The 25,391-nt window shown below is 33.5% G+C and overlaps 1 protein-coding gene and 1 long non-coding RNA gene across 2 annotated transcripts in view; both read left to right on the top strand.

The window, feature by feature from the left end:
• The first annotated feature begins 7,493 nt into the window (after positions 1–7,493).
• Positions 7,494–25,391, top strand: part of LOC128246169 (leucine-rich repeat-containing protein 71-like) — a 53,958-nt gene continuing 36,060 nt past the window's right edge. Inside the window, exons 1-3 of the mRNA XM_052964358.1 lie at positions 7,494–7,574; positions 8,457–8,547; positions 9,516–9,530. Coding sequence (XP_052820318.1) covers positions 7,494–7,574; positions 8,457–8,547; positions 9,516–9,530 — 187 coding nt within the window. The remainder of the gene's footprint in view (positions 7,575–8,456; positions 8,548–9,515; positions 9,531–25,391) is intronic.
• On the top strand, positions 10,920–23,887 carry LOC128245411 (uncharacterized). The gene is made up of 5 exons (XR_008263143.1): positions 10,920–11,609; positions 17,222–17,332; positions 17,936–18,094; positions 19,807–19,890; positions 21,959–23,887. It is a non-coding gene; the product is annotated as an uncharacterized LOC128245411 (long non-coding RNA).

Below are 25,391 nucleotides of genomic sequence, written 5' to 3'. Positions count from 1 at the left end.
TCATCTATATCAGTGGTTTTAAATATGCATATGCATTATGTTACATGCTCAAGACTTTGGTCTGAAATTACTGAGACAAAGTGAGAAATATTCACACACTTTCCGTTTCATTCGGCATTACATGACAATGACACAAATTGTAGTAGATCGATAGCTTTACGCGATTTGATTTGAATGGTAAAAGTGTATACTTATCTGCATTTAGTACTGGTTAAATGTTGTTAGTATGTACTTACCCAAGAGAATGGTCTTATGTGGACACACGTTTTACAAACACAAGGACAAACTAACAATTTCAATGAAAATAAAAAGTAAGAGCGATTTAAGCTATTAAAAACATAGGAAATATTCTTATGGATGAACTTCAATCACCAAAATAAATTGATTGTTGGATAAAATTAAGCATTAAAATTTAATTTAAAACATTATGGTTTGATATCTTACGCATAATTAGCTTTTAATTGTATCATAATACGATCCATATATTCCCGAGTTCTCAGACTTTATTTCCGGGAACCTCTCTGAATGCGATGAACCAGATTCTATTCTTAACTACAAAGTACATGTAGATATTATTAGATATTATCGGTCCTCGGCCTTACATGTATTTATTTGATTCAGTACGCGTTCATTTTGAAACTGTTTGCAGATTCTGCTTTTTATATTGCGTTCTTTAACTCTCTGATATTGAAATAATTCCTTTCTGTACAATTTTAATCCATGCCAAGAAATCCTATCAAATTTTCGATTAAGAAGGAAACCCCTGTATGCCAGCATATACCTGGATTTTAGCAGCATATGCATTATGTTCCATTCAGTGGTTTTGTGCTAAGGGTTAAAGGGCTGACTTGGTTCTCCATGTAATTTTTATCAGTTATCTGCTGTAACAGCTAATTGATTTTATTTAATGGCCATTACGACCAGCATGAAATTCAGGAGTTTGGTCATTTTTCGGAAAAATCTTTCTATAGTGCATGTTTCTTAGGTTTAACGCTTCATCTCATTTTGTTTATTACGACACTTGTCAAAAATAAAACAAAAATTTCAAAAATAGTTTATTATTAAGTATTGACATGATTTTCTTAACTATAAAAAGTATAATTATTAATTAACTAAGCTAAGCATTACATCTTTGATATTGTTCATGAACAATCTCCTTAATAACAATATTTAACTATCTAAACCACACTCTTGAATTATGTTTAAAGATTGAAAACATCAAGTACAAATATACTAACTATATTTCTTAGTTCCCCAACAGCTAAATATTTTCCACACGCCAGCCAAATCCTAATAGCCTCTTATAGAACAATACCGTAATCAAGTCGTTTAATTTAATAACTTGATTAAGGGATTGTTCCATAAGAGGCTATTAGGATTTGGCCAGCGTGAGGATGTATTTTGACCCAAATAGAATCACGAACCCCAGTCAAACTTATCGATTACTGGCTCAAAATGTTATGACTCATGTATATTTAATAAAATGATACCGGGGAGTCGTTTATCTGTGGATGTCGAAAATCTGCTTAAACGGACTCTACTCCGTATGATAAAATAGCGAAAAAAGAGAAAATTGTCGAAAACTGACATAAACTTGGCATCGATGTGTACTATGCATTGAAACTTACTAACTGAAGTACCACATAATTCACAATTTATTTAAGTTCAGCAGTTATTTCGTATTTTTCCATTAAAAAGATTACTGGGTATGTCTACCAGGTAGAATTCATTCCTTATGCGTGATTGGCTAGTCGGTGTTATTACGTGATATTACCGAGGTACATGTATAGCTTAATTATGAAATTAATAGAGGAAGCCATCGTAGCTCAGTGGATACGACGCTGGACTGCAATTTTGGCGACACAGGTTTGAACTCGGTCTCCGACACATTTTTTTTTTTACATTTTGGTACTTTTTTACAATTATGATATCAAAGCGTAACACATTCCATTAGAAAATTGTCCTGAGATTCGTTACAGAAAAAAACATTTTTTTGGTGCGAATCTGGTATACAGTCCCTTTAAGGGTTCATTGTACTTTGCGCTCATTATAAATAGATGAATGAAGGGTCTTCGCATTGATACAAAAAGCTTAGTTCCATCATTTACAGCAACATAGAGTTGATTAACGCGAGATAAGCAGCATCAGTAGAAGTTATATGATAGTTAGTAGAAGGGATATTATTAGCTGTTGTTATTGTAGAAGTGGCAACAACAACAACAACAATTCAGCAGGAGCGGCAGTAGTTTTAGGGGTATCATCATCATCATCATCATCATCATCATCATCATCATCATCATCATCGGTGGTGGTTGTGGTGGTGGTGTTGACAGTGGCAATAGCAGAAGCAGTAGTGTTATTATCAACAGCAATAGCTGCAGCATTACCACCTGTATTACAAAGATTTAAGAGCACACGTATTAAATGACCAACGTAGTCGGTTTTGTTCGGTGGGGTTAAATACCTATTTACAGTAACGATCGTTGGGAGTCATGTTATTATTTGGGGTGTGTGTGTGGGGGGGGGGGTGTCAATATTTTACAGAAAAGGAGTCACTCAAGGACAGCGACCATTGCCGTGATTTTATGGGGATCAAAATATGTTCTTTCACCGGTCACGGTATGAAGACAATGCCAGATGAACACAAAACTAAGCAATATTCTAGATTGAAACATTGCAAAAACAAATCGCAATCAGTTATACGTAAATGCATTTTAAACGCCTCAGAATGAGTTCATTATGATATGAACAAATTTGAAGTAAATTTAACATTCGGAGATTCAGTTGATGTATTTTTTTCAAGTTTTGCATGGGGTATACGTATACTTACGAACACAATATTTTTTACTGTGAAAAAACAACAAAGCTTTAAAAATGAATAATAAGAGTGTGTGTTTTGTTCAAATGCAAACCCAATAAATCTGACATTTTAAAATCAATATCCATACGCTTAGTAAAGCATATAATTCGACCTATGAGACGGCCAGATTCATATATAATGTAATATAGGTTACATTTTCATTCCAAACAGTTGGTTTTTCATTTACAATTTTCATTAACATCTGTCATATGTCTAAAAAAATAATGTTACTCATTAAAAACAACATGATTATTTTTGTTTAAGAAAAAGTAAATAATAAGTTTTACTAAATTAAGTACTCTGTAATTACGTCTAACACTTGATATTTCTTCCCGTCTTTATGGGCAAAATTAAATACATTCTTCCAAATCTTGACCCAAACTACAGCAACTCCCTAGATATGATAACATGATTAAACACATGGTCAGATTCTCGGTCAATTAGGGGTTAACGTGTAGCTGAAATTGACTCTCGTGTAGAAATGAAAAGTGGAAAAATTTGCTGGTATTTCTTGGCATGTTGTGCTCGAGTGATCTAAAAAAGTCAAATTACCCTTGTCATGCCTACAGCCTTTTTAGCTCTCAGAGTCAGTGTTGTAATATCTAAATAATCATACATCAAATTGATGATTATATGTGTAACTATGATTCACAGCCTATAAATAGGTATACGCTGGGATACCAAGATGGTTTTTCACAAAGCTTAATAATAGAAAGGCTGGTTTCCTACTACATGACCTCTAAACGCCAGCTCCACCACTTTACGGTGATGCAAAGAAAAAGAGCTGTCGACACTTCCGTAGTGGAGCTGTGCCCTATATTTACATAAACAAACGTGAGTATGATTTATATTTCATTTGATAATTTCATTTAGCGGACATATTTCGAAAATCGGAGAATGTGGTACCGTGTAAGAACACTTCTACTGTAGGCTGATTACTATTTCGTTGCAATATTGTGCAAACTGTGGTGTCAGGAGCTTTTCTCCCGAATCGAACTGGTGCATATTTTGTGATCTGATTGCATAGCAAGTACATTTCGATGCTAACACACCCCGTAAGAACATTCTCACGCATGCAAACATAACTGTTATGTATAGTACTTATGCCGGAACACAACAAAACTGATAAGCACTTCTTAAAAAGAAAAATGCACATATTTATAAAAGTGGTGGCGCTGTTGCCCTAGTGGTGGCGCTATCGAGTATGTTTTGCGCTTGAAGTAATATAAAATGTAAACGCTTTTGGAATGAATACAAAAGTTGCTATGTTTATTATTCATTGAACATCATGCTGGTTATTCATACTACTTGCGGAAACAAAACTCTACGCGAACTACCTTAACCTTCCTGAAAACTATTTCGAAAATAAATGGCTAGGTGCTGTTAATTTTACCATATAACTATAAGTATCTATCATGTGGGTCCGGTTATGAGAGAGGTATTCTTGCATACCGGACGTGTGTTCCCGGTCATTTGACCAGTGCTGGAAAAACGCATCTTACACCACCATGTAAGATGAGTTATGCGCCACAAAGCGCTATTTCTTATTTCTTTTATTGTATGGTTTATGAAAAGTACATTATTTCATTTCAATAAAGCGCAATCAATTATAAGTATGCAATCAATTTAAATAGATAATGAATAATCGTAATAACGCGATTTAAATAGTTACTATTTGACATCAATAGTGATTTAAAATTACTGCGCTTTATGACGTCAGTAAACAAAGTTTCACGCGCTTTTTGGTAAAATGTATAAAAGTGCGTTTTTTACCTCAATTCTTCCACAAGTTGATAACTTTAGATATGCAAGAAAAATTTCAATCATGTTTTTCCGGTACGGAAAGAAAAATCGGTCCTTCGGTCACGCTACGTGGCCGGTAACTCGGTAAACCTCTTTACCGGATTACGCGCGTGCACTCGGGTCGGATTTTCTATCCGTACCGGACACACATGATAGATACTTATATCTATATGGTAAAATTAACAGCACCTAGCCGTTTGTTTTCGAAATAGTTTTCAGTAAGGTTAAGGTAAGTTTACTTCCGTGTAATAGAAAAAAAAACAACAAGTTATGCATGAAAAAAAGAAAGTAAGTAAATTATTATAAAACTTGGTGTAGATCGATATTACCACTACATGTAGCATCTTATAATTCAGTAACCATATTATTTCGTCGGCTATTTCAAGGTAAGAACACTGCTTAGGGGGTCGATTTTTTGTAACGAGCGCTACCAGTCACATTGATCATCAGAGTTACTTCCCCTGATAAATCGAGAAATTATTTTTTTCTGTATTTTCTTCCCTACTTTGCTTCTATAGAGGATTAAATTTGCGAGGTATGGCCACGAGTATCTTAAGAACATGTTTGAGTATTTTGATTACCAATGCACGTGTCCATAACTGTGATTTAAATGTAATCGTATTTCTAATTTGTTTCGGACACGGAGCAATTCGGATAACACTTGATGTTAAAATTGTTAAGTAAATATAAAAGACACTATTTGCTATTGGTGGACTGTAACAGGGAAAACCCACATAACAATTTGTCAGTAATACCTGTGACAACCAGACATCAGTCCAAATAATTGTATGTTGACTGCCTTTTTTACGATTTTTGATATGGCAAATCCTTCACATATTTGTTTTGTAAAAGCGGCTAGTTATTCCGATCAGGATTCCGGGATAAAGCATATTGCGTCTATAAAATATTATATAAACAAGAAAAATTACGAGATAATGTTATTTAACATTAGTTCCGTAAATAAAAAAAAATAATATTCAACAAATAATAATGAGTTTGATGGGTTTTCTTCATTTCATTCTGTCATAAATTATGAAATATACTTAAAAGGCACCTGCAAGGCTGCAGTTAACAGTTTTAAAACAATCGGAACAATTCGGCCATGGCTGAGTTTTAGTCCAAATAATTGTATGTTGACAATATTTTTTTACGATTTTTGATATGGCAAATCCTTCACATACAAATTGTTTTGTACCAAAAGTGGGTAGTAATTCCGATCGGGATTCCGGGTTAAAGCATATTGAGTCTATAAAATATCATAAAAACAAGAAATATTACAAGATAATGTTATTTTATATTAGTTCCGTACACCACAACATAAACATCCAATGAGTACTATGAGTTTGATGGGTTTTTCTTCGTTTCATTCTGTCAAAACATAATGATATATACATGCAAGGCTGCAGTTCACAATTTTTACATCAATCGGAACACTTTGGCCATGGTGCATGTATTTACGTGGTCTATCTCGAAGCTTGTCACAGGTGGCCGAGTTATTATGATAGTGTCGATTTGTTCTGCTTGGCATAATTGTTGTCTGTGTCAGTCAAGATTTGTTTTATTGGAAAGCTTTGCACTTAATATAGATATAAACTTTTATTATCCAGTTCAAACATAAAATACTTCACTAAATACAATTTCAATATATTTTCAAACCCCCTGGATTTTGCACAAACCCGTTAAGACTTAAGGGATTGGAAGAATTCCGTATAACAAGTCTATTATTTTAGACTAAACCAGACCTCTGCTAAGAAAGCCTTTATCAGTTGAGCAAGCCTTGCATGAAATGTCAAAAAGTATCGGTATTGGTAGTAACAGGCATAGGCTAACTGGTTGAATGCCAGAATCTGAACATTTTTAAGACTATTGTCTTAAAGAGTTTTGTCAGGAAATTTCATCCAATTTTAATTGAGATATTGTGCAAACAAACAGATATACAGAAAAACAACCTCCGGAAGTGTCCGATATTGCTTACACAACCTGTTAATACTTGCCCCTCGAAATCACATGTATATGAAATCATGATTAATACCAATATAGTTTAAATTTAACAATTACCTATGGAGTTAAGAGTTTGTTTCTCAAAAGTTTAATGCTGTTTTTCAAACACAGAATTCACAAAAGAAGTGAAGTGAAGTGAGATTTCTTATTATAAAAATGTTGAATGTAGGTCAACATAACGTTGAAGCGTTATTCCTGTATGATTGACCATGTTTAAGGTCATGATGACTCATCTTATCCAGTGCTCCAGCCAGGTTTTGAAAAGGGCAAGGTGATACATCAGAAAGGGCACTTTAGATGCACATTGAATGAGCCTTAAATTGCGGCACTTGCATGGGCCAATGTTCAATTTTTATTTAATATGTGCTGTATCTACTTTAAATACTAAATAGTTTGTTATGAATATCTTAGCTGTTTTCTTACTTCAGTGTCAAAATTATGTACATTTATTTGTTTATACCGATTTCTGAAAACTTACTTTGTCAAACAAAAGGGCATAGCAGGGTGTAGTAAAAAGGCAGCAGAGTGCTGCAAAAGGGCAGCGGGGGTCCCTCATCCTGCTATTTAGACCGAGCCAGAGCGCTTATATCCTGTAAAAGTTTACAACTTTTGCAAAGACCATTCTCATTCATCAGAGGTTTGATAAATAAATGATAAATCTTAAGCATAAAGCATTTCTCGATTTATCACTCTGGTGTACGAGATTGGCAAAGACTGACTAAGATGGATTTTTATTTCAAATGTTTTTCTTTCAGGTTGCCTAACTTCCCAGTAGTTTTATTGCAATCAATGCAGTGGTTCTTCCTATCACACTGGCTAAAGAGAATGCATGTTGGAGGACACACAGCGACCCAGTGAGCAGAAGGGTTCGGTGCAGAGAGTTGGAGAATTCATGTTGAGGCAGGCAAAGGTGTTTTTTGGATCGTTCAGAGGTGAACATATCTTTTTTATATATTTAGGTGTACAATTGATAAACTGGTAAAAGGCTCTCCCAACAGCACTTTGTTTCTGAAAACAAAGTCCGGGTAGACATGGCTTGATGTGGGGATTCTACTAGAAGTCACTTGGTGAGAGGTCTGGGTTGTATTGTGGATGTTGTAAAACTTCAAGACTGTACTGCAGTCATCGGCATTAGTCTTTTTGGATGAATATAAGCCCGAATTCATATATATATATATAGCGCTCGAGTCACACATGTTTGGTTGGGTAACCAAAGTGGTAAGCGCACACACTTCTCTTCAAGGCGAACCAGGTTTTATTCCTGGGCGCCTGTAGTTTGGTTGGTGGTCACCACGCCAGACAAAGTTGGTTTACTCCTGGCTCTCCGGTTCCCCCAACAACACAAGACTCATGCGCAATATCGTAGTATAAGTAATATTACTTTCTTCACAATCGTTGTAAATCAATAAAGTTTAAACTAAGCCAAGTTGATAGTTGGTTTATGTAACATTATAAAGGTCTAATGTTCAAAACTTTGTTAAAAGTTAAATACAGTTTATAACAGCATTGTTATTAAATTTTATAGATGAACTGTTTTTATTTACTCATATATTTGAATAAAAATTATGTAATTATTTATATAATTATTTTTGGTGTAAAATTTTAATTTTTGTTGCTTGTTTTCACATTTTTTCAACCACTTCACTTTGAAGAATCTTGTCAAATTAAAAGGTTTAAGGTGGACCGTTTAGGACACTTGAGTATATATGAGATCCTTGCCTACAATCTCTGGCCAGTTACCCTAAAACCTAGTTGGCTAGTTTTCCATTAATATTGAACCTTGTGTCTTTAGGATGCCAAGGGAGGTAAGGACGAAAAAGAGGAAAAACATGATAAAACCAAGGGCAAAAAGGACAAGGAAGAGAAACCAGCAGCAAAGAAAGGTAGTTTTCTCCCTTTGTTTGAAATTTACCATTGATTTTTGACTTGCAAATTCCAATGTTCCAGTAAGTTAGATTGATTTTAAAGACATTCTGAGACTTGATATTTTGGTTTCAATGGCAATAAACTTCATTTTTAGAAGTGTCTGAAAGCAAAATAAATAGTTTTACAAAATTACGAATGGAACCCTTTTAAAACTTATCATAAGTATTAAATCAAATCATATCAATGGCTACCATCTTTAACAATGGAACTTGCATGTTATTGAAAAAATGCACTTGATTTGGTTCAGTAGATCTAGTATATTGTGAGCTATTTTTGCAGTGATTGAATTTTGCATGCATGGTTATTGCAATCATAGTTTCTGTATTGTAAGCATTGAGTTTTAAAAGTTGCTCTGATTTTTTTCTTGTTATTGCATTTAAAAACTTATTTTATCAAAGTTGAACAACATATATTATTTTATTTTGCTACTTTTATTGATATTAAAGCTCCACCAGGTAATAACTAGCTGTTTACTTGCAAATTCTGGAGTGAAAAGCTTTAGTTTTGACTTGTATTGTTTTTTAGTTATTGTTAAATAATTATGTTATTTGAAGCTGTAATTTCAACATGATTTTGAATCTGTTGTTTTGATATTTGGTTGTCTTTATCACATTTTGTTATTGTCAACTTCATTTGCCTCATCATGATCATTACAGTCATCATTATCATCATCATCAATCATCGTCATCATCATCACCACCATCATCATCATCATTGTCTACACCATCATCATCATCATCATCATTGTCATTGTCTTTGTCATCGCTACCACCACCACCATCATATTCATCAACATCAGCATCAGTATTAAGGACATCATCGATGTTGATGAATAACATTTTTCTTACAATTTTATGGCGAATATTCTAGACATCAATATAATTATTTTTCCGTTTTACTAATGGAATGTTTTTGTTTTCACTAGAAAGCAAAGGAAAAGGTTAATATTATTAATCAAAATAGTATAAAGCTTCCATAGTGATGGTCTTTATATTAATCCACTTAACTATCAAAGTAATCAGCCAGCCTGTGTAGTTCAGGCCATCCCTAAAAAATTGCATTTGTTTACAGTAGCCTCAGTAGAAGGGGAATTTTAGGCTTGTCTGTGTTTTTTATGAAGAAAACAAATTGGGCTGTGATAACATTGATGTCTTTGGTTGCGATGTTGTCGTGAAAAACATTAATCTGGGTCATATCTAAAAGCTATAAAAGATATTGAAATGAAACTTGGTACAAATGTTGCTGGAGGCAATATGAAGATCCATAGCAAGGCATATTAACAATCATTGAGTTATGTCCCTTACTTGACTGATGAATGCTGGGAATTCGTTCAACAGCACTATTTTTTATTTTCACGTCACAGCAATTACGTTATATCAAGCAAAACAGCAACTTGATGCAGGAAAACGATTTGTCTTTGTAAAAAATAATTGGGCATTTTTATTTAGTCCCTCGTGCCACTCAAAACAAACAATTTTTTTGTGGATGGCCTTGCTGAATTCATAGCATCTAGTTTGCATATGTTTCAGAAGTGGCTTTGTAGATTTAAAGATTAAGTTTAATTATATAATAAAATGCTCTTTTGTGATAGATGTGTAAAAGAGCTATTATATGTAGTTATTATTGTTAAAAAACAACAAACAGAAACTTTTTTATTTTGAGGAATATTGTTACAGAAGGAAAATGTGTAAAAATAATTAAATACCCAAAATGTCTTGCAGTCTCCATGAGCATTTTTCTTATGTTGTGAGTAACTTGTTGCATGGTTAGAAACAAAAAGTTCACGTGAAGCCAATTATAATGACATAAAGTATAAATATACTTTACTTCACTTTAAGAAACACACAATCAAAGTAGGATGCTTTTATTGCTTATACTTTTACACATGCTTATGATAACCAGTCTACTTACACTAAAAATAACTGCATACTTTGAAAACAAAATTATACTTTCATGCCATCGTTGATATTCTCATTTTCTATGTAATCTCTATCTTGCAACATATATCACTTACATAATTCATTATGCACCAGTCAATTGTAACCACGCCCCCCCCCCAGGTCCGGGGAATAGCTGGGACTTTGACTTTTGGTCCAGCCAACCCCGGGTAGAATCCCCGCCCTGCGGGGACGAACTGATGGTTAAACCCCGGCCAAATGCCCCCGCACCCCAGAGACTCTATATAAGGCCCAATCTCCGCTAAATTTGGCGCTATGACATAACCACCGCGGTCCCCCGGCCCTGCGGTGGCACCTGGGAAGTAAAATAACGGCCCTTTTCCCCGGCTATCCCCGGTATACCCCCAGACCTGGGTGGGCCGTGGTTACAATTGACTGGTGCATTACTATTTAGGAAAATCTACAATCATGCTCAAAAATCAATAATGCTTATACATGTATCTTCATTCAATAATATACCATCACTGTTAATGCATTCGACTACACTATATTTCAATTGTATTTGATATTCATCACCTTATGCTCTATCAAAACATCATTGTAAGTAATACCATGGACCTATAAACCATGGATTGGCAACTCTCATCTGTGTTAATGCGATAATCTCAAATTCACGCGTGCAGCGGGATTTCATTCCGAGATCTTACCGTGTGGTCATTTTCGAGACGTCCAACATCTGCCGAATATATACATGTAGGAAAACATTAATTAAAATTTACTCAAATGCGCGGTACTTTCATTTGAGTTGATAATAGTCCAATTGAATCTCATTAAAATCACAGTTATTAATTATAATTAAATCTATAACGAACAATGCATTATAAGCAGAGTTGGCGGAAATAACCGAAGTTTGCCGTTAATCACCGATCGGAGATTCGGCGGAATTTTCCTATATTTGCCGAGCGCGCGCTAACATATGGGAGATGGTTCGCATTGGTAATGCTATTTTTAGGCTATTTTCTATCATCACGTGGTACGGCGGGCAACCTTCACCTTACATCTCCGACTCCAGCTATATGAGTGAAATGGCCGCTGCTGCTGTTGAATGTACCTGAAATCTGGTACTGTTTACTCTATTTAGGAAGCGAATGGAAAAAATCTTCTCTCCTCTGTTTTCACGTTTTAGTTGTTATAAAATAACAAATAAAATGAATCAACATGACATCTGTTAAACGCGATTATTTTTCTAACATGTTCCTTAATATTACACATTTTCGCGACAACGTTTATGATTTTTTGTCAATATTTCATCCACAGTTAAAACAACGATGGGCGTTAATGTAAACTTTATAATATTTGAACTTCATAATGTTGGATTGCACTTGTTAAGGGACCTCTTATTCGCCCGTTCCAATTATTGCTCACCCTGCCATTTAATGTAGATATTCATTTGTTTCTAATCAAATCATCAAATTTTATTTTCAGTCGGTATGACGTAACAGAGAAAACATTAGCTATGAATAGCTATTGACCGACTACATATATATATATATATATACAAGCATATATCTATATAAAATATTTAAGTATTAAAGAGATTGTTTGATGCAAACACACATTAAAAACACTTCCAAAAAGGTAATATATAACGTGTTGCTGAAGTTCTTTAGCTTATATTCTGAGAGTCAAAAAAGGTGTTCAAATGAAGTATAAAATTGGCAAGAAGCAGCTTGCCAGTGAAAACAGCCAATAGATACCCGACTGAATGATCAGCACCAACATAATATGGGGCTTATGCACCAGTCAATTGTAACTACGCCCCCCCCCTTCCAAGGTCCAGGGGTCTGCAGGGGAAATTGGCCGTGTTCTTACCTTCCAGGTGGCCAGGTGAATGTGGTGTCTTTGCACCAAAAATAGCAGGAAATGGGCCTTATGTGGGGTGCGGGGGCATTTGGCGGGGATTTTTCCAGCAGATTGATTCTGCAGGGTGGGGATTTTACCAGGGGGGGGGGAGGGCGTGGTTACAATTGTCTAGTGCATTATCAGTTGCTCATTGATATCCACCATGACTTCTTACAATTCACTCTATTATCAACAGTAGTGCACTGCTTGGAGAGCAGAATCTGGTGGGAAGCAGTAGCCTGCATTGCCATTTTCGCTTTTCAGTTATATTTTTCCTACAGATTGTTATTGTTATTTCGTAAAATGTGTAATTTTGCATGAAATGTTAAACAAAATATTAAAAGAATCATTCCGAATTTGTGATGGGTGTTTCAACGCTTCAAATACACAAAAAAACGTCATTTTGGTGTTTACGTAGAAAATGCCGGATACCTAATTGAATGCCCATTTTAGCGCCCCAATTTGGAGCCAGCTTTATTTATAAATATTAAAAAAAACAATCGTATCACATAGTGATGAAACAATTATCGAGTACAATGGATGAATCGTCGCTGACAATGCTACGTCGGCGACAATCGATAGAACTTGTCCAAAATCGATGTCGCTAATGTTACTTCCAGTAACTAGTCTACATATTATTTTTTTGTTGGCAAATGTCGAGTAAAGGTCTTTTTTTCTTTCCAGTAAATTCTCATTGAGTTCATTATAACAAGGCATGTCACTCTCTTTCACAAATGCCGTGAATGTAAACACTTTAATTCACTTAAAACCGTATAAACTTTCCCAAATTTCTAATTGTTTACATATTTCATAAAACCTTCTTCAATAACCTGTCTCTATGGTGTATTGGGTCCGGTCTTACCTGCAAATACCGGGGGCCCAGGCTTGATGCCTACTGTTTTCGAAACCTTTTTTGGTATTGTTTGTAATTAACTAATTTGCTTTTTTGTGAAAGTTTCATGAAATTAAGATATTCCAATAGAAATGTTGAATATTTTATGTTTGTTATACATGTGTATGTATTGATTTTAAATAAGAGTGTCACTGCTGTTTAACCAGTCAAAATACAGACATGTTCTGAAAACAAATACTAAAAACAACAACATCTGAATTGAAATTGACCTTTATAGTAGCAAACATTTCAACCCTCCAAATGTACTAATTGTTTAATGTAACCATACATATTTGATGTAATCAAAACAGGAAATATCATTACAAGCACATGGTATCAGGTTTACTCCCACCTCAAATAGGTATATCTAAAATTTTGGACATGCTGGAAATTATTTTCTAGCACATCGGATAGACATTTCCGGTGAATTCAGCTGTGCTGGAAAACTCCATCTGGCATCCCCCCATGCCAGATGAATCACGCGCTGTGACGTAATACTTTTAATTTCTTTTATTTTACATTTAATGTAACCATAATTATGAGATTTCAATAGATGAGTTCCATAACTATTAACTTTACAAAAACACACCTTCAAAACAAAACAAAATAACCCTTAAAAGACGTGATACTGAAGGAACTTCTTGACGTATGCAGTGAATAAATATTAATGCGCGTCATGAGGTCAGCTGACATCATCGCACATGCTGTTTGGTGAAATTTACTGCGCTTTTCTATGCATTTTTCAGAAAAAAAGTGTAATTCAAGGTATGCTAGAAAAAATATCTATCATGTGTGTCCGTTCCGGATCGAAAAATCCGACCCTCGGACACGCTGCGTAGCCGGTAACTCGGCAAGCCTCGTTACCTGGCAACGTAGGTGCCCTCAGGTTGGATTTTTCGATCCAGAACGAAAACACATGACAGATATTATAAATGTTGCCTATGGACAAAGATAAAACGGGCAAAGATAAAACAAAGACCCGTATCGAACTGAAATTGTAATCACACAATTACCTGCCTTGTTGTAGACCGTCATCTGTACCGTCATGGAAACGTTGTCCTGTGGCAATATTTAAAATCCTAATTAATTAATTTCTCGCTTCAAATAGCACCATTAAAAAGTGTTCATGCTCCATTCAAGAAATGATGCTGCACTTTCCTCAGAACTATTTAAAAAAACAATTTGACTATTTACATAATTTGAATCACTGCATGCATGTCCATGACAACCACGATTTATCACATATCTATATGCACATTATTTACACTTTGACTGAAGAGTTCCAGCGTAAAAAATACATTTTAACATTATTTTGTTAAACTGTGGTGGGAGAAGAAGCATCTTCCATAGCCGCTCGTGTAAGATAGGTTTGTCCCAGCCCTCGCGCATGGTGTTCTGCGGAAAAGAGGTTTACTGTTACACCCTACGCTTGGTTGGGGATGAACCTATCTTACACTTTCGGCCATGGAAGATACTTATAATCAGTAACATATTCAGGCTATCTTGTTATAATTTTATATCACCCTTATGTTTAAAGTGTTAAATCCGAAGCATACATGTATATACAATTGGTTTTTAGTTTGATTATACATGTATACTTTAAGGGAATAAACAACTCGGTTTACAAGAAATGTTAGAAATTAAGATAAAAGATCTAATACAGTATAACTAAAGGTCAAAAATACATGCATGTTTAGATAAGAAAATATCAGATTTTTTCCATGTATTTGAATCTTGACATAAATGAAAGTATAAAACATAAATTGATTATAACGATGATCATAAGTAACAGTTTTGTTGCTTGCATAAAATTTAATTTAATTTGGATATTAATACATTTCAAAGAAACAATATATATAAAAATTATATAAAACAAGTAATGCTTCATAGAGGAAAGAAGAAAAAACAGTGGAATGCATTGAATTTTGACATTTTTTTCTAAAGAATTGTTTTTTTTGTTAAATTTCAAAAGGAATATTAGCAAACTCTTTGTATACCTCAATTTTAAGTTTAAAATAGAGACTGAGACTGACTATCTATTGTAACAAAATTTTGATGTTATTGAGTAAGAAAATCATTTAACATTTACACATGAAATTAGTTTGTCCTAAAAATAATGTTCCATTCAATAAATAATAATGACGTAATTTCATGCTATACTTGCTGTATTGTTATTTGTTATCTCATTCCTTGCTGTATTTATGAAATTGCAAAGTATAACTACTGTACTACAGTACCATATTCCTATCGACTGTTTCTGCATGCTTGTCAGAGGGCCCGTACTAAGGGGTAACTTGACATATTGCTATTGACGTGGTGTAATTTGGTAAACACATAAATAAGCAATTTCAGAAATAACGAAATTCAACCAGGTTGGGCCACATACAGTCAAATACAGTCATGTATCTTTTTTCACAAGGCTACACTCAAACATTTCATATTCTCAGCGAGTGTGATATTTAAAAGACAGGGTCAGACTGGTTGTTAGAATCTGTAATTCATTCTGCTCTTTATAATATTTTAAAGAAATACAGTTTCTAGTACAAGTATAATAATTTACAGACTGATTGACTTTTAAAGTTTATAGATACTTAAAACAAGTTTATGACGTCATCCATTGTTCTTTTTGTACTCTATATGGGTTTTGAGACTGCATTCCATACTCTTTTTTTTCTACTAACTGTCCAATATTTGAAAAATTGACTACCGGTATGCAATATTTGCGTAATGGACAGACAGTAGAAATAGTAGTATGGTCTGATTAACATACCGTAGAATCAAGACAATTGCATTTACACATTGTTTTCTTGTGAATGCTATCAAAATCGTTTAAAACTATTTACTTGCAGTACCATCCAAAAATGAGTCTAGAGGTATACAGAAGTGAGGTTTCAGAATTTATAGATATAAAAAGCAAATTTATCATGCAGGAGTAAACCGAAGGTGATAGTTGCTCCAGGAAATAAAGTGAGTTTATTGTTGTAAACATTACATAGATGTTGATTTTTAAATGGCCAGATTTAGGTGATAGACCAGTTATTTGCTTTATTGGATATGTTACTGAACAGAATAACATATTACCGCTGTAAACACGGGTGTACCATTTATCCATAACCTCAACAAATTAATTTTGAAATCTGACAGACAAGCAAATCCATGATTTAGTTCATCTGTTCTTGCTGTTGTAAGGTTGTAGGAATATTAATCAGGAAATACCTTTGTATGTAAAAGTGCTTTCATTTATTAATACCTCAATCAGTCATCTAAAGGTTTGTTTTATGTATGTAATTTTCATTATTTTACCAGTAAAATACTTTGTGAAAATATATGTTGTTTCCCAATGAAAAGCATAATATATTATTACAATTTACTGATAGAGCACCCAACCCAAATGTTTCTAAACCTCTATTTCCCTTACAGCACGAGTAACATAATCGCACAATTTTAGTTTTGCTATAATTTGTGTTATGTTTTATGTGATAATGTCAAGAGTTTTTTGGACATAGAAAGGAAATTATAAACTTCATTTTATTTAGTAAAATTGAGATTAACTAAGACATTTCATAGTCACTTGATGAGAATGAAATTTCTGCTTTGGTTTAATATATGACCCGTAAAATATTTATTTTAGTAACATTTAACCTAAAAGTATTTATTTCATTCTTCAGATTTATCAAAGGAGCCATTCATATAAATCCTTCATGTAGTAAAAGTAACTAAAAATTAATGCAGTTTAACAATGTCAGACAATCTGAAAAAGATTTTTTACAGGTCATATGACACCAAAAGGAGTCGATGCCCATCAAGTGACTGTGATAAATTAGGCTTGATGAAATAAGCTGCCTAAGTCTGTTACTCTTAAAAATATTTGAGAAAATAGGGCCATCTGAGGCTGCAGATTATGTGCATAAAAACCCATATCCTATTGTATAATTTCAGTTACACACCACCTATGTAGAGGAGAATACAGTTAAGCTGTAGCTGATTGATCACAAGCTTTCCACTCTGCCAGCCATCTAGACAATGAGTACTAAGTGTCAAGTGAAATCGGTATGTGATGTCAATGACTATACAATTCTGATCATCGAAATTAGAGAATTTAAAAAAGCTTCCAGAATGGGGAAAAAACAGTTATTTAGCACGCATGTTTCTCAAAAAAATAAGTGCTCATTGTGTCTTATTGATATCTGTACATGTACATCCAATAACACTAGTGCAACTAAACTACTGTTTTGTGAAATACAAAGCAAACGTTTGGTACAAGTAGTATCAATGTTAGACCTACAACATTACTTCTCCCTTTATCACTGACACAATTATTAACTTTTATTAGAGTCACTTATTATTATCAAACTTTATTATATCCCTTGCAGAGGTTCATAGAGATTCATAATTGAAGTCAAGGTTTCACTGCTTCATTTGGATGCTTTGCTTTTTTTTAATTTTATCCTTCTCTAAATTATTAATCAATTGTCCGTGTTTACAATGCACAATTTCAAAAACATCATTTTTGTAATGTTGTTAACTTGTTACATAAGCATACACATTGGAGCATTTTTCATAAACAATGTAATTAGCTGCCATTTTTTTAAAGTTTCATGCATATAAAGCTACTGCTAAAAATGTTTTGTTTTTGTCTTCTCATCTCCCTAGATCATCATCACACTTGATGAACATTTCCCATGTTTCCACGAGGCCAAGTGCATTGAAGTCTTAAGTGGTAACAAAACCCCAATAGAATGAACAGCATAAGAGTGATGTCAGTGTCTGAGCTGAAGCAACTGTAGACACACATTCTAGTGATAAAGAAAGGTTTGTCAAAGGATATGCATGCATCTTACACTCTGAAACTAGCAGATCCTGATCATATTGCCTTCAATGAAATATCTGATGGAAAAGAAACATTTGACAGGTCATGTGAAGGTATTTTATTGTAAGGGTATTATCATTTTCTAACGTCATATATGCCATAATTCTGGAAGGGTTCCTGGCAACTTTTGCTCTGAAAACAGGGGGAATTTTATTGTTTATCAATAATTAGTGTTATGGGAGCATTTAAAGGTGTGCTCTTATTTTAAAAAAAACACTAATGAGATATATGCTGTTCAGAAATGTATCGTACAATATAGATATTTTGGGGTAATTCACAACCAACATGTATCGTATAACATATCTATTTTTAGCTCGACTATTCGAAGAATAAGGAGAGCTATACTACTCACCTTGGCGTCGGCGTTGGTGTCACACCTTGGTTAAGGTTTTGCGTGCTAGCACACAAAGGTTATATCTTAGCAACTACTTGAGGTATTGCAATGAGTCTTCATACAATGGTACTCAACCATCCAGCCTACTTAATTTACCAAGTTAGATAGCTCTAGTTTGCATTTAATGCAAATAATTGCCCTTTATTATTCGACATAGAAATTCTGGTTAAGGTTTTGCATGTAACCACATTTCAGTCAATATCTCAGCAAATATATAATGTATTGCATTGAAACTTTACTCACATGCTCCCAACCATTTAACCTTCTTAGTTAATCAAGTAAGATAACTCTTTCTTTAAAATGATATAATTTTTTACCCTTTATTATGCGACTTAGAAATTCTGGTTAAGGTCTTGCATGCTAGCACACAAAGGATAATATCTCAGCAACTACTTGATGTATTGCATTGAGACTTTATACAATGGTATTCAACCACCTTACCTACTTAAATAACCAAGTGAGATAGCTGTGTTTTGCAAATAATGGCCCTTTATTATTAGACATTTATGTTAATATCTCAGCACATCATGTATTGCATTTAAATCTAATCTAACAGTGATCCATGCATGTTTCGCCAAAACTTTTTAATCCTTACACTGAAAAGCGGCGGAATAGTCGAGTGCGCTATCTCTGTGACATATATGTATTATATTCGATCTAACCACCAATTACATGTCTGTTTGTTAAACTTCAAAGTAATGTTTTAGGACTTAAGGTATAGGACTGAAACCTTAAAAATTAGCTGCTATTTTTCTAAAGATGTTTATGTCTTCAACATATTTTCAGGGGTTTTATAGTAATATTTTATTTCTCAGTAATAGCTTTGCAATAATCCTGTTCGAAATTATTTTTCATTTTATTTTTAGAGCAGCATGGGGGATTTTTATGCTTATAGTATGATTGATTTTAACTCCAAAATTTAACATATTGTCGTAGCCCTGTTGTTTTTTACCTCAGCCTTGGGTAAAAAATTATTAAATATAATGCTGCTTACAATTGAACTTGAATTCAACAAAGCCATAATCATTCAAAGCTTTTAAACTTTAAAATTCTTTGTTCATTTGTTGTTTAAGTAGTATTGATATTAAACCCTTGCTGAAGTATGTCTTCACTTTTGCCTGCAAATATTGTTGAAGTATTTGGACATATACAACAATGACCAAAGCAGTATCATATGATTCTGGTTTTAATTCAGTTGGGTTTTACCCTTTTGGCCTAGCATAAGCAGTACTGTTGTTTTATTCTTATTTCATGTTTCAGGTGATATCCGTTAAAGATCCATTGATGTTGATGAAGTACTTTTGATGGGTATTGGTCTGTTGTTACATTTGGATAAGTGGACAGGTATTCTTTTCAATTCTTGAAACTTGCTTAGTTAGTCTAGCAGTGTGGTTTCATTGAGATAATGTAATTTGGAAAGTAGTCTTGAGGAATAATTATCCATTTTGTGACACTTCTCAGTCAGAGTTCATGCAGATTGTGATGTAGTTCACACTTTTGGTTCTTCTAAACTTTGCTTGCAGTATTGTGATGGTTCTCTCCTGAACATCCACTCTTTGTGCTACCTGGAATAGAAAATGAAATTGGATTATTTAATCTAAAGATATTTCAGCAAATCTTTACCTCTTATTGTTTATAAAATGTACAGTGAGCTAAAATTTACCTTGAAATGGGAAATTCATGTCAGCACTATACGGTCTGCGACTTTTTTATAATGGACCCATTTAATGGTTTGGAATGGTGACTTAAAATTGGCTTTAAATTTTTATTTGTATAAGTAATTTGCAACGTAACCTACCTTGGTTTTAGCTTTTCTGCTTCAGAGTACAATTAATAGCTAAAGGATTTCACAAAATTAGTTAGTAGATATTGATGTTGTTCAAAATAACCACATCAAAAAGATTACAATTATTCAATTGAAAACAAAGAAATGGCAGCGATATTAAAACTGAGTACTGAATAAGTGTTGGAACAATGTTCGTGTATAAAGCCACATTAAATAAGGACAAACGGACTGGAAACAAGAGGCTGATAACAATGTCATATGAAATCAATTCTAAAACATTTTTGTCAATTTTTTGCCATTAGTAAATTAGCTAAAAGTAAGCAATCAGTGGGTGTTAAAGTTCATGAGCAGTATATCAGTGAAGAAAGTATTGATTACATAATTGTCTGTTGTACACAAAATAATTAATATGAGTCCTGATCAAACTACTTTGCAGGCTATACTATTGTTGAAGGAAAACTATATCTTCATCATAAAGTTTTAAACGTTAGATGATTTAGTGCCAATCTAATCACAGTGCAATACTTATCAGTGTGTGTATACCACATGATAAATTACGTCATATATGCTACGTCCGAAGGCAACATTTTGTTTAAAATGAAGACTTAAAGCAAAGATAACTTTTCTTTTACTACACCAATTTAAATGAAACCAAGGGCAGTCTATGCCGCTTAAATAGCCCTGCCTTCCTTTTATTACTGAAGTTTGATAAGGTGTTTAGTTTCATCTAACACTTCGACAAACAGGTTTCCAAAATAATGTTTTGACAGTGCTCCGTCAGACGGCCGTATTGTGAAAAAGTTTGTCGGAAGTATTTTAACTAAACTCTCAATTGAACTCTGGTAAAAGACAGAAGGAGGTGCTCCTTAAACGGCGTAGACTGCGCTATGTTTCATTTAAATGGTGAATAAATATGAAAGTTATCTTTGTCTTTGTTTAAAGTCTTCATCTGAAGCAAAATATTGCCTTCCGGTGTAACATTTATGACACAGTGTATCATGTGGTATACACACACTGATTATGTAGATGATAGTGTCACATATAATATTGAACCAGTGAGCCTGATTTAAATTGTTTTATTATTGGTATAAGGTTTTTGGTGGTTTGTACAGATTCACCAATGATGTTTACCTGCTTAATGATGTGACATTGGCTTTCAAGGTTTATGAAGAACTACAATGAATTGTCACTCTTTATTCTTTTAAGTGTAAGATTACAGCAAATTTCGCATTGTGAACACCAAAAGCAACATATTTACTTGGTTCACTTGTGATATATAGGATTTGAAATATATTGCCATCTCTCACTGAAACAAACAATTACCCTGTATTTATATCATTAACGGTTATGCCATCATGCATTAACACCATTTTAGTTTTTTAAACATAACTGTTGTTGAAAGTATGCAAACTAAACGTTTAACTTGTTAAATTTTATTGATTTTAAGCTTAAATTTAAAAAAATTAAATTAAATGCTCACTTTTATTAATTTAAAGAAACTTCTTTCATGAACTCTGCATTGCATAAGCAGTCATGTAATATCCTCTTTGATATAACCTTACATAATGTTATTCACAATTTAACTGGACAATTTGTTTGAATAATTGCATTGTAATCCACCTTCAGTATGCCATGATGAGACAGTCATCCACCTGCAGTCTGCCATGAGATGGTCGTCCACCTGCAGTCTGCCATGAGATGACCATCCACCTGCAGTCTGCCACGAGATGGTTATTCACCTGCAGTATGCCATGAGATGGCTATCCACCTGCAGTCTTCCATGAGATGGCCATCCACCTGCAGTCTGCCATGATATGGTCATGCACATGCAGTCTGCCATGAGATGGACATCCACCTGCAGTCTGCCATGAGATGGGCATCTACCTGTATTCTTATCAGATGGTCAGCCACCTGTACTCTGCCATAAGATGCTCATCCACCTGCAGCCTTGTATGAGATGGTCATCAACCTGCAGACTGCCATGAGATGGTCATGCTAGCTTTTTGAAAATTAGCTATTGACTCATATCAGTGTACAAGTTACATAAAACCTGTTGGCATGTTTAGACATTCACTGGTCTTTAAAACTCATTCATACATTTGTATGGCAATAAGACGGCTGTATGGTACAGACTGACCTGGTCCATGGCCTTAGATGCATCAGAGACTTTTTTTGGAGACCTTGATGATTCCTTAGGCTTGTATTAATTCGATTTTGCTATACATTCTTTATGTTTTTAAATCATTGATTGAAATTTTAAGAAGTTTGATACAAGAAGCCTGTAAGATGGTACAGTTTATTTTGAAGTGATATGGTCATTGATTTTTCATTGGGAAGATACAAAAGTATGGGAGTAAACTGTCACTGGTTAAGATGCTTTCATGTATAATTTTCATATGTAACAGCTTTCTTAAGTACAACTGTTTGGAATAAGAAATCTGTGCTGGTCAACAAGTTAGTATTGTCTTGAATTAAATGTATATTTAAATAGGTTTTTTTTCTAGTCAAATTTTGCTATGGATCAAATAAGGCTACTATTTATATCCCCTCATATGCTGTTCAACTGTGAAGAAATCATAAACTTGTAATATGGATACAGATACAAATACAATTCTTATTTTTGCATTCAAAACAAATTATTACAAAACATTTTTTTGACGAAATTAACCAATTATGTTGATCAAGTTCTTTAAGATAGCAATGGACATAATTCCCGTAAGAAATTAAACAATAATTACTAAGTATAAAACTCCAATATCATCTTTATTTTTGTCTTGTTTTTATCTGACTATTTCCAGAATTTTTTATTTGTTGTATCATGAACTTTTCATATTTACATTGGCATCATTTTTAAAGTTGTTTAATGGGTACAACATTTTACATATGAACCCATGAAATGTTGTATTGATAATGTATTAGACAGTATATAAGTTATACAATAATAAAATATGATATTAAGCAATATTTGAGTAGTTAAATTTATACCATAGTGCCACCATGTTTTCATACAGATTTTTATACTAGATTGTAAAAAAATCACATTCTTCAAATAATGTCATTGATAATTATATTCTTTTTATATACAACTAGCTTTATTACTTGATGTGACATCCTAAATGAATAGTATTTGATATGTGCATGTAATATAGCGACATTGTATGTATTTAGTCATTAGAATAATCATAGTTATGATATAAATAAAATATCAAATATATATGTGGTCATTCAATTTGATGTTTTCGAAAAAAGTCATACTAATGGATTTAATTTGTATGGTAAGGTACTTAGCATTCTGTTTCTTGAATGTTTATCATTGAATGATTGTCGTTTGCAGACATTATGTTATGGAGGAAGATGAATCAGAATAAATTGTAATGCTTTAGTTGAGTTCATGAAACGATGGAACAAAATTCATTTGTAAAACAGTTATGTTTATTATTTTGAGTTTGAATGTTCTCTTCCGAATCATACATTTGTATCTTATTTCATAATTATGTTATCACTAAAATATAATGGCCATGGGCTGTGTGTTTTGTGAATAAATTTTGAATCTATTTCATTAGTTGCCATACACCATATTTGCTTAGAATACAGCCAACATTTGCAGCCAATGAAATTGCAGATAGCATTAATTAGTAATTTCACCCTTTACAGGTGTTTAAAGGCCCGCCTTCTGCCACTCATCCAATACACAATGCGTTGACAATTTGTTAACCAGAGGTAGTATTCTTAGATGATATGAAGTAGTATTTTACTTCGCCCATTCTTAATTATTAAAATGTTACTTTATGTCACAGTTGCCCTTCTCAACTATTGCTCGTATGGACAAAAGAAACGAATAAAAACAATTAAAACTGACAAGTCAGCAGGGACATTCCGTTTTATCAAGAACATTTGTTTACTCTATGGCGGATTTTACTCTCGTGGGTTTTTTTTTCCGGAATTTTTGAATTCCAAAATGTATGTGAATTTGTTATTCAAATTCCCAAAATACCTATTTTAGACATATTTCACCGTATTTTTTTAATAAACTGGATACAATTTAATATGCGAAATATTAGCTTCTAACTTGATGGACATATTTGTTTTTGCAGATAAAATCATTTATTAAGATGTATTTTAATGAAGAGACAATAAGGTTGAAAAAAAATAAGACTCTGAACTTTATGCTAAAACTGTTGACTGCTACACATTTTATGAGGATATTCTATATTCATATTTAATGATAAACAATCCTCGATCAACACAAACAAAATAAAAATTAAAGTTCTTCCATGAATTATTGTAAATGAAATACGTAAATGATGGATAAGATTTTCAGCAGTTTAGCCAAACATAGATTTCATTTCATGACCTAAAGTCCGGATCGTGATATATAGGAGTTAAAAATGCGGTACCCTGAAATTACAAGAGCAGTATGCAAAAATACATTTTTTCATACTTTCCAAAGCTGACACAATTACTCATATTTAAAGACACATGGATTAACTATTATTATTATTATTATGAAGAAAAATATTAATTGAAACATAAAAAAGGCTATTTTATGTGAAATCTACCGAGCTCTTGCTCTTTCAAGTTAGCATTGCAGAACTGACTGCGATATATCGAGCGATTCTTTTCGAGCAGGTTCGAACCCAGAAACAGAGGAGAGCCATTGCTCGACATGTCTAAGTGTCCTCTGCAAGCATGTTATACTTCTGCATAATTCTTAATTAATTAATTACTAGAAAAAAATATTACCATGCAAGTCTGGCTTTTTCTGTCAATCATGACCTGGATTCGAACGCGTTGATGGACTAACTCAGCATGATCCGGGAATAAATCAAGATTGTTTCAACACATCATTCTTAAGGTCTTGTAAAAACCCAACCACTTGCAACATATTTGGATTTTTTATCTGTTAAGGTGGCCGATCAAGGTAAAATTGATAGAATGGGACTTTCGAGATCTGCTGATCCGAGCAAATCCCATCATACAAAAACACGACAGTCACTTTCTATGGAAGCGACTGACACGTAGTCCACCTTAAATCACGAGTGTCTGTCCGTCCGCAACT

The sequence above is a fragment of the Mya arenaria genome, chromosome 9 (assembly GCF_026914265.1).
Source record: "Mya arenaria isolate MELC-2E11 chromosome 9, ASM2691426v1".
Taxonomy (NCBI): domain Eukaryota; kingdom Metazoa; phylum Mollusca; class Bivalvia; order Myida; family Myidae; genus Mya; species Mya arenaria.
This window is presented reverse-complemented; position numbering and strand designations above follow the sequence as displayed.